At 34.9% G+C, this 10,093-nt stretch overlaps 1 protein-coding gene across 1 annotated transcript in view; it reads left to right on the top strand.

Moving 5' to 3' along the window:
• LOC109354926 (transcription initiation factor IIB) overlaps positions 1 to 9,119 on the top strand; it is a 25,118-nt gene extending 15,999 nt beyond the window's left edge. The window contains exons 2-8 of the mRNA XM_019597748.1: positions 173 to 549; positions 4,545 to 4,569; positions 7,001 to 7,130; positions 7,225 to 7,355; positions 7,482 to 7,570; positions 7,990 to 8,066; positions 8,474 to 9,119. Coding sequence (XP_019453293.1) covers positions 197 to 549; positions 4,545 to 4,569; positions 7,001 to 7,130; positions 7,225 to 7,355; positions 7,482 to 7,570; positions 7,990 to 8,066; positions 8,474 to 8,607 — 939 coding nt within the window. The 5' untranslated portion in view covers positions 173 to 196 and the 3' untranslated portion in view covers positions 8,608 to 9,119. The remainder of the gene's footprint in view (positions 1 to 172; positions 550 to 4,544; positions 4,570 to 7,000; positions 7,131 to 7,224; positions 7,356 to 7,481; positions 7,571 to 7,989; positions 8,067 to 8,473) is intronic.

The following is a 10,093-nucleotide window of genomic DNA, read 5'->3' on the forward strand; positions in this document are numbered from 1 at the left end:
TATATATATATATATAATATAATATAAAAAATAGATAATATATATAGATAATAATGACTTAGGATTATTTAGCAATCCCCTTACTCCCCAAATCCCATCATTCCCAACTTGCAGATTTTGAAACCCTCAAATCCAATTCCCATTTCCACAGAAAGAAAAAAACAACTTATTACAATCAACAACAAAAAAAAAAAACATGTCAGACGCATTCTGCAGCGATTGTAAACGTGAGACGGAGGTTGTTTTCGACCACTCAGCCGGCGACACAGTTTGTTCAGAGTGCGGTCTCGTTCTCGAATCTCACTCCATCGATGAAACCTCCGAGTGGCGAACCTTCGCCAATGAGTCCGGCGACAACGATCCTAACCGTGTCGGTGGTCCCAGCAACCCTCTCTTGACTGACGGCGGTTTATCAACCGTCATCGCCAAGCCCAACGGTTCCTCCGGTGAGTTCCTCTCCTCGTCGCTCGGCCGTTGGCAGAACCGTGGCTCCAATCCGGATCGTGGCCTTATCGTGGCGTTCAAGACTATTGCTACTATGTCTGATAGGTGAGCTAGGGTTTTATCATTATATATCTATATAATTAACTAGGACGGAGTTTTAATGGTTCTAGGTGGAGTCGACTATATGGATCGAACTATGTGATTTTTGTATGTCTATATAATGGATAAATGTTTTTTATTTGATAGAATTGGGATCTGAATTATATATAATGGTTTTAAGTGGTTTTGTGATTTTAGTTGTAGGGTGTTGATTTTTTCTGTGCAGAGTAGAATTGTGGTTTGTGTTTGGAGTTTTAAGTTCTTCTGGGCTAGGAGTCTAGGACAAGGTTGGTTGACTTCAGTCGGTTTTTACCAAAGGCGCAGTTGTGAAATTAATAATCGGGATGTGGAGGTGATTCTGGAAATCCTTCTCTAAAGTGAGGAATCTAACTATTGATATTGCAGGTGGGGTTCTCGTGGGGTCCTAGTCCACTTACAGTGTGATTGACCTTTGTTGGGTAGGTTGGCGGATAGTGGTTTGTTTGTCAACAAATTTTGCTTGGAAGAAAGAAATAATTATGTAATCCACGTCTATTTTGCCTAGGAAATTGTTTAATGTGAAATTCTTAACAATACATGATTTATGATAGAACATTATGACGTCGTTCGATCCATGTAGCCGACCCCACCTAGTTGGATTAAGGTTTAGTTGTTGTGGTTGTGTTGTTGAAATTCTTAGAAGTAGGAGACTTGTGTGAAAGTAGACCTTGATTTTCTCCATAACGTGGCAGTGAATTCATTTTATCAACCTTGTATTGGTTACATTGTTGATGTAACTTCATGTTTGCATATTTCTACATAGTTGCTATACACTGTATTGACTGAGAAGAGCAGCTCTGTCTTGAGTGTCATAACACTTGATAGGATCATTAGCAACCCTTCTAAGTGAAGCTAAATGCAAGCTAAGACTTGGAAATTTTGTAATGTGAAATTCTCCACAGTTATCAGGAAACCGTTATTAGGAATTAGCAATCCTGAATGCTGTTATAGTAGTGGCCATATGTTTGAAGCTGCTGTCTGTTTAGTGTTTGCATATTCAATATATTCGCCACTCTTAGCTCTTCTTTATGGCTGTATTCTGGTTATATTCAATATTGCTAGAAAAAGAGCAATACAGTCTTAAGTGTCCAAACTCCAAACTCCAAACACATGGTTCTGCCAGGATCATTAGCAACTCTTAGTTAGGATATGTTTGGTTTTCTCTTAAAATTTCAAAAGTAGTTTACTCTTTAGGGTTCATTTGGTATGGGTTAAAAATGGTGGTTCATGAATTAGTTTTATTTGTAAAATTGTCTTGGAAACTCATCCAAGAAAGTTTCACCTCCATATCAATCTAACCATTTAATTTTCATGGATTAAATGCTATTGACTATCTTTTAATCTTTTTTGGCGATCTCTCATTCTTCTCTGACGAAAAACAAGGTGTTCAATTCAACTACTTAGTTCATACTTTCGCCTCTAGAATGGACTTCGATTGTTGTTATAGATTGAAAGTTGAAACTTCTCCATTCCATTGACCTCACTTGAATTCTATGGTTTACATAATCTATTTCTCAATCATTTTGTATGATAGATCCAATATACCTTAACTGTGTGAGTTGTGGGATTGTGTTTGTGTACTTCTCGTTGAACTTGCATTTTGTATACTTTGCTTTACTAGCTAAGTGCTTCCGAAGTTTGTTTCTACTGCACTAGCATCCCATTTATTCCCTCACTTGATTCTCCCACCAGGGACTACATCCTCTGCAAAAAGCATGCATGTAGTACCATTGACTATTGGACATGTTCAATAAGGGCATCAAAACGAAGATAAAAAGTTCAAGGTTAAGCTTGGTGTAATTTTATAATAAAGGAAATCTTGTGACCCCACCATATGTTAGAAGACTAGTTTCAACCCTTATTATTCATATATTCAATTGTTCAAATATGAGCTCTTTTGTGTGCAGTGCCTTCTATAGGACCTCTCTTGACACCCTTGCGTAGGTCTATTCCAAATCACTAAAAATCCTATACAGATCCTTTGGCTTCCTTCAACACCTCTCCATCAATTTTTGTGAAGCTGGTTTTTTTTGTGGTTGACTTACTTGCTTAGCATAAATTAGAATTGGCATTAAAATGCTAGTCTCTCTTATCCATCTTCATTATATTATTATTTCCATAGTTTCATATTATGGCTCATGAGATTAATTCTTTTGTAGTTAGTACAATCTTGAATATCTCGCTTGTTCTTGTCAATTTAATTAATAGTGAATTGTAGTCCATGGTTCAAATCCTAGAAACAACCTCTTCGCTTGCGAGCGTAAGGCTACGTATATCTGCTCTCCCCAGACCCCACTAGGTGGGAGCCTCATGCACCAGACCTCCCTTTTAGTAGTCCATGACGGAAAGCCAAAAATCAGCCATACAAATATGGAGGATGGTGATGCGTAAAGGCTGTAAGCATGGTGGTTGAATAAAAAATAAAATATATACACAAAATGCACAGAAAGAATCTGCTGTATAGATTAAAAATACAAACAAATAATGTATAGTAGGAACAGTAAAATTAAATAAATATATTATAAGAAATTAAAGTCACCAACAGTATCACAATTCACAAGCATAATGGAAAAACATAAAGGTTATTACCCATCAACAACAAGAACAACAATAAAGCCTTAGTCCCACTAGGTAAAGTCGGCCTAAAGGTCATTACCATAACTTGATCAAAGTCAAATACAAAAAACATAGCTTATTCCAATAATATTGCTATAAGTTTCATAATGTAAGCACAAGCCATAAGGTCATGAGTAGTTGTGTTTACTTTGTACCACAGTTTAGAGTGGTTGTTATTGTTAAACACAATCTCAAAATGGAGGGTAGTAAATGTATACTGTGAAACACAAATAAGAAATAAAACAAGGACAGAGAATGAATCGACAGACAAATTAACTCAATGAACAGCCAAGAGAAAAAACAGAGAACTGAGATTGTGGGTCAAATAGAGACCGAGAGGAAAAGCAATGGCTACCTTGGAAAACAGAGACAGCCAAAGCTAAATTTCCCTTACTGGAGATGATCTTTACTCGTCGCATATGGTGGGTTGGGGCTCAAAGGCACTATAGATGATGAAAACTGTTAGGAGTGTGGGTGGGTGTGGATGATGGTCGAGACAAAATGACGGGCTTGAGGATGATTCTTCAACGTCCCAAGGGTTAGGGCTTTTATAATAATTCATTTTAATCACAGTAAAAAACCTTTTTATTTAAAAAAAGTCAAAGCCATTACTTCATCCATGGTCCACCATAATCCATCGTGCGACGAGTGTGGCGGCCACAATTCAAAGCAAGGCGGAAATCACATAACCATTGGTGGCAAATTACAGTTTTCTCAGATTCCACAACAAAATGGATAGATGGTGCCGCCTTGACCACAATATGACAAAAATTGGTTCTTATAAATAAGAATGAAGTGCTTGTCTCCATTATTTGGCATTTTCTTTTGTCATTATTTTGTTAAAACAACTTCATAAGCTACATTTCTTGCTCTTGTTCTTATATGCTATATTTTTTGGTATAACCAAGGGTATCCACTCACCCTATGGGTAAGGAACTAATCCCTTTCGGGGTGCGTGACTGTCTCTCCCAACAATTGTGGCTCCTAGGAATCAAACTTTTGACCTTTTGGCCTATCTGAGGATATAATGGGGCCTTACACCACTAGACCAATGTCTTGTTGGTTTATATACTATTACTAACACTTATGGATATTTCTAGTTTATCCCGTATTTGCAATAATGGGCTATTATTGTTTTTCTATAAGCTAAAAACTTGTAGTTTTGTTTTTAAAAATAGATATTTTTTGTTCATTGATTCTTTGAGTATATTGTATTGTTGTAGCAAAACACTCCAAGATTTGGCAACATTGAATATTTTCATTTAAAATGTGTTTGTTTGTGAATTGTAATATTTTTCTTTGATGAGACGATTGGGGAATAAGCTAATTTGGTCATAAATTTTCAGGTTGGGACTTGTTGCAACCATCAAGGTATGGCTTATTTTATTTTGGACTTATTTTTGTTCCTTTTGGGGGTGGGAGTTATTATTGAAGGGCAAGTTCATTGTTAGAGTAGGTAATACTATCTCTTAGCATTGTCATAATTTTAAATACTGATAGTTTTGTGTGTTGACATAATTAATACCGTGTTAGCATATGATACTTCTGACATTATGGTTAAGACTATGTAGTCTAAATGTCTGTAAATAGAAAATGACAAATTAGCCAAAATTGAATAACAGAATTCAGTTTTTAGATTCTCTATTCTCTCTTACTCTCTGTTTCTGTTATGGTATCGAAGCATCAAACTCACTTTGCATTACTGTTTTCTAGTGAGAATGATAGAGCCATTGAAGCAGTGTTAGTTCTAGGTGGACTAGTAGACAGTAGTGCAGTTAGGATTTGGTGCTGCCTAGATCTACTGATTATGGATCTGGTTAGCATAGGGTGGATAATGCTGTTGGGTGCTGTTGGTAGCAGTGTTTGAGTTGGTAGCAGACTGAGTTGTAGAAGATATAGTATAGAACTATTGGTAGGAGCAGTATTAGTGCTGGGGTTCTTTGTGTTTGAGGAAGAAGATACACTGGTTGATGGGCAAATTGGGGATGCAATGTATGAAGGTGAATAGGGATTCGGGGATGGGAGGATTGTGTTTGTTTTAGGTTACAGAATCATTAGAGGTATGGGTTCCGTGAGATTGTGAGTGAGGGTGAAGGTACTGCTTCAGGGTTTTACCATAAGGTAGATGATAAGGAAAAGGGAAACCTATATTCATTGAATAGTATAGAACTGTTATTTCTTCTAGATGGGGTGAGGCATTTGGATCCATGTGGGAGGGGGAATACCCTAGAAATGTACATTCTTCCGTCCTGAACTCCAGTTTATTTTTGTTATATGGTCTAAGGCAGGAATGTGTACTCTGGAATCTGATTATGTTTATGTAATAAGGTATAAGCTACAGCACCATATATAGCCTGACTGGGTAACCTATTGAAGAGTTACACAGCACTTACGATATCATGATCACTAAATTTGAATGGCAGAGAAGCCTGGGCTAAGTCATAGTCCAACTCCCATGTTAACAATGCGCCCATGCTTTCTTTTAACAGTACCATTTTGGTGATGATTGTGTTAGCATGACTCTAATTGGATGCCAGAGAGGCTAGGAGAGAGCTAAAGGGTTAGAACTCATCCCCCCAGTCTGCTTGGGCATATTAGACAGTAGTTGTAAATTGGACATCTGAAGACTGAATAGTTCTTGGAATTGTTTCAGGATAGTTCTTGTTTCATACTTTTGTTTGAGGAGATACGACCATGTTTAACGAGTACATGAATCTATTATGATATATAATGTGTTACCATTTGATGATTTCAGGGGCAAGGAGTATAAGGTTTTTTTTTTGTGTGTGTATATATTAATTTAAAGGTTTTAATACAGAGTTGGTCCTTATAGTTTCCACTCACTTGGGCTATGGTCCCTTTTTTGTTTATTGTTTTGGGTACTGATCCCTATATTTTTCCTACCAATAAGGACCAATGTTTTAACGAGTGGAAACTGTAGGGACCATTCCTTATAGAAAATAGAGATCAATATTTTAATGCGTAGAGAGATTATAGGGATCAAATCCTAAAGGATTGGAAAGAAAAGGATCTGATACTAAAATAAAATTAAAATTGGCGGGGGATGAAAACCCAGATTATTGAATTACATGGACCAATTTTGTATTTGAACCTAAAAGTTATTTTAGCATAATTAATTTATGAATTTGGAAAATTAATGCAACATAGTAAAACATTTATTTATTTTCTTCTTTTTCTGATGTTAACACATTTTCTTCAATAAGATGTGTGCTCTTTGGCTCCTCACACCTTAAGTCATTAAATCCCCTAGTGCAATAAAGGTGTCTTTCTCCTTTGACAATGTTGTTCATGATGTATTTTCCAGAAGTACTAGGAGCCAAAGGTAAAAAGGTCACATTGATTAGAATTTGTTCTTGTGGATCATGTGCATGAAACTCTTGAAACTAATTTGCTGAAGCGATTAGTGATGGCTGTATGCTATCTGATGTCGATAAAGGACTAGATCAGGTTTTGGCAGCCCTCATATTATGCCAAGCTTCTAAGACCAAACATACCTGTGGTAGGTTATAGTGGAAGTGGACTGCACCCCAGGTGAATTACGGGAAAGGTCAGGGTTCTCACAGCTAAACTTGTGGGGATACTTGATCAAATACGGAAAAAAATGCTTCTAATAACAATGTTCATAATCCTTGCATTTTGTCAATTTATTTCATTATTTATTCTTCCAACCCCACCTAGTGGGATCAAAGCTTGGTTGTTGGTTTTCTTTTTTATTCTTCAACTTATGTTTTTATATATAATCATATTTTTACTCTCATGTTGCTTTTGGGATTGATTGAAGGATCGGGCAAATGAGATATATAAGAGGGTTGAAGATCAAAAGTCTAGTAGGGGAAGAAATCAGGATGCTTTATTGGCTGCTTGTCTCTACATTGCTTGTCGACAAGAAGACAAGCCACGCACTGTAAAGGGTATAGCATATATGTTTCTTTTAAATTGTGGATGCTTCACAATTTATCTTCCCTTTCATAAATTAGCTTCCCTGAACTTATGGATTTCAACTAGAAATTTGCTCTGTCGCCAATGGGGCCACAAAGAAGGAAATTGGCCGAGCAAAAGAATACATCGTGAAACAATTGGGTTTGGAGAAGGGTCAGTCTGTGGAGATGGGAACAATACATGCTGGGGACTTTATGGTGAGTTTTCTTTATTACTTCAAATGTATCATGTTATTTTGATCACTTTATTGGTAAAGCTAATTCGTTTAAAATTTTACTAGATTTTATTGATGTTACTAACAAGATTTTCATCTCAAACTTTAGAGGCGATTCTGTTCCAATCTTGGTATGAATAATCAAGCTGTTAAAGCTGCTCAGGAATCGGTGCAGAAATCAGAAGAATTTGATATAAGGTATATTTTAGTTTAGCTAATATTTTCCAAGAGGCTGGAATAGATGTTCAATGCTGAAGGCTAGTTTGTCATATTGATTAAACTTTCATACTAATCTAAATGCCAGTGTTCACAGTTAATTTTTTTATTTAAATAAAGTTTAGTGTTGCTTCAAAGAGTAAACTTGGCAAAAGTTATGTGTTAGTCATAGAATGAAGCAGAGATATCAGCTTCAATTTGGTTTTATAATCAAAACTAAGGGTTGTATATTTTTAGTCTGTTAAATGGGTTTGAATTTAAAGGACAAAGATAATTGCATTGTCCTCTGCATATATATTTATTTACTCAAACTTGCTTTAGTTTACATCATCTTCTGATATATACAGTACTATATTCTGATGAATGATCAAAATCTTAATAACAAATTTTGAATCTGCCAGGAGGAGTCCCATATCAATTGCAGCAGCAGTTATATACATCATCACTCAGCTTTCGGATGATAAAAAACCTCTCAAAGGTTTGTCACACATCTTCAGGAATTTGAGTGAATACCAACTTTAGTCCTTAAAAATTTCCGCGTATACCAATTTGATCTCCGAAAAAAATATATTCAAATTAGTACTCAATGATCACAAATGTAAGTCAAAATGGTCCCTACTCATAAAACATGCTAAAAAGACTAATTTGGCTTTGATATTTTTTATGGCCATTTTGGGGTTTTCAATTTTTGAGGGACTAGACTGGTACACATGAAAACTTTGAGGGACCAAAATAGGTATTTACCATAGGGATTTTATTCTTAGTGAAAATTGTCTTTAGGACCAGTTTATGTAGCCAATTTAATTTCTATGCTTACATCCATTATGCTATCTCCTTTGTTATTTCATTCATGCATCATGTATTTGACTTGTTGTGCTAGTGCAGATATATCACTTGCCACAGGAGTTGCAGAAGGAACAATTAGGAACTCCTACAAAGATCTTTATCCTCATGTTTCAAAAATAATACCAAATTGGTATGCTAAGGAGGAGGATTTGAAGAATCTCTGCAGCCCTTAGAGCAAAATATTACCATCCACATTGAACGGGTTATATCTCATTGGAACATATTGTTTTTTATGTACTAAACTGATTATAAAAACGGGTCAATTACACTAACCTCCTTTGCCTGAGGTTTCAGTAATTACATTTACCTCCCCTTTTGTTTTAAAAAATTACACTCACCTCTCTCAGACGGAAGGTAATTGTAATTACACCGACCTCCTTTAAGCGACGTGAGTATAATTTTTTGAATCAAGAAGGGTGGTAGATATAATTTAGTCAAGCCTCGAGGGTGGTCGGAATAATTTCCTGGAAAAAAAATGATCAAGTATTTATCCTTTGTTTATTTCTATCAATTCTCATGCAGTCAAGCACCATTTTTTTTCACCCTCCCAATCAAAGTACATTTGTTGGGAGCGAGGCACCATTTATAATGTAAGAAATTGCACTATGGTGCAGCATTCAAGAGTTAATGTCATAAAAACAGTGAACAAACTTCATCAATTGAATTCTTTTTTAATGCCCTTAATGCTTTTTTGGCCTGAATGGAATAGTAATTGTAGGTGTAACTTCTTTTTACATTACAATTATATATTACAAATATAACTAGTGAATTTAACTGCTTCAGATTTAATTATTTGATTGTGTAATTGTCTTATCCCTAACTTAATTCTAACCTATAAAGGTTTGACCTATTTATCAAACAAGCTTGACTTATGTTTTGTGAAAAACCTATTTAACTATATAGTCTCAAACTTATGAAAGAATTCGCAATATTTTCATGATTCACAAATTATGTACTAGCTTTAAATATTTATTTTTAAATCTAGTATGGTGACTTATCAAATATTGTATTTAAATTTGGGATTTTTATTTGTTAAAAAGTTATTTTATAAAAGAATTATTTAACAAAATGACGTCTCTTTTACTGTTTTTCCATCATAGTGGTTCGGTTGGTTAATTTATCTATTGAAATTGATCATGAAGTTGGTGAAATATATTATTATTTCTTATTAGTGATATCTGTTGAGAAATATAATTACACACTATGAAAAATTTCTCATTTTTAGATAAGTGCAAATAAATTAGGTTAGTTTAAGAGAACTATTACTCAAGACTATAATAGCCCAAGCATTGGGTAACCTAGACAACATATTATACCTAAAAGGTTGCATATTATTTATTCTAAATTTCTATTATCATTAGATATTTTGTGACCAACGAGATGATCGAGTGGTATAAGGTTCCATTAAATCCCCAGATAAGGCCAAGGTTAACATGCATTTCTTATTAATGATACTTTTTGAGAAAAATAATAACACATACAAAAAGAATAATTTCTTATTCATAGATAAGAGTGGAAGTAAATTAGGTCATTGTAAGGAAACTGTTACTTAGCCTATAATAACATCTCAAACATTATAAGGCTAAAACTTAACACACATTTCTTATTAGTGATACTTAAGAAAAACGATAATAATGTCTTGTTAATAGAAAAGAGTGA

Source organism: Lupinus angustifolius, chromosome LG08 (genome assembly GCF_001865875.1).
Source record: "Lupinus angustifolius cultivar Tanjil chromosome LG08, LupAngTanjil_v1.0, whole genome shotgun sequence".
Lineage (NCBI taxonomy): Eukaryota > Viridiplantae > Streptophyta > Magnoliopsida > Fabales > Fabaceae > Lupinus > Lupinus angustifolius.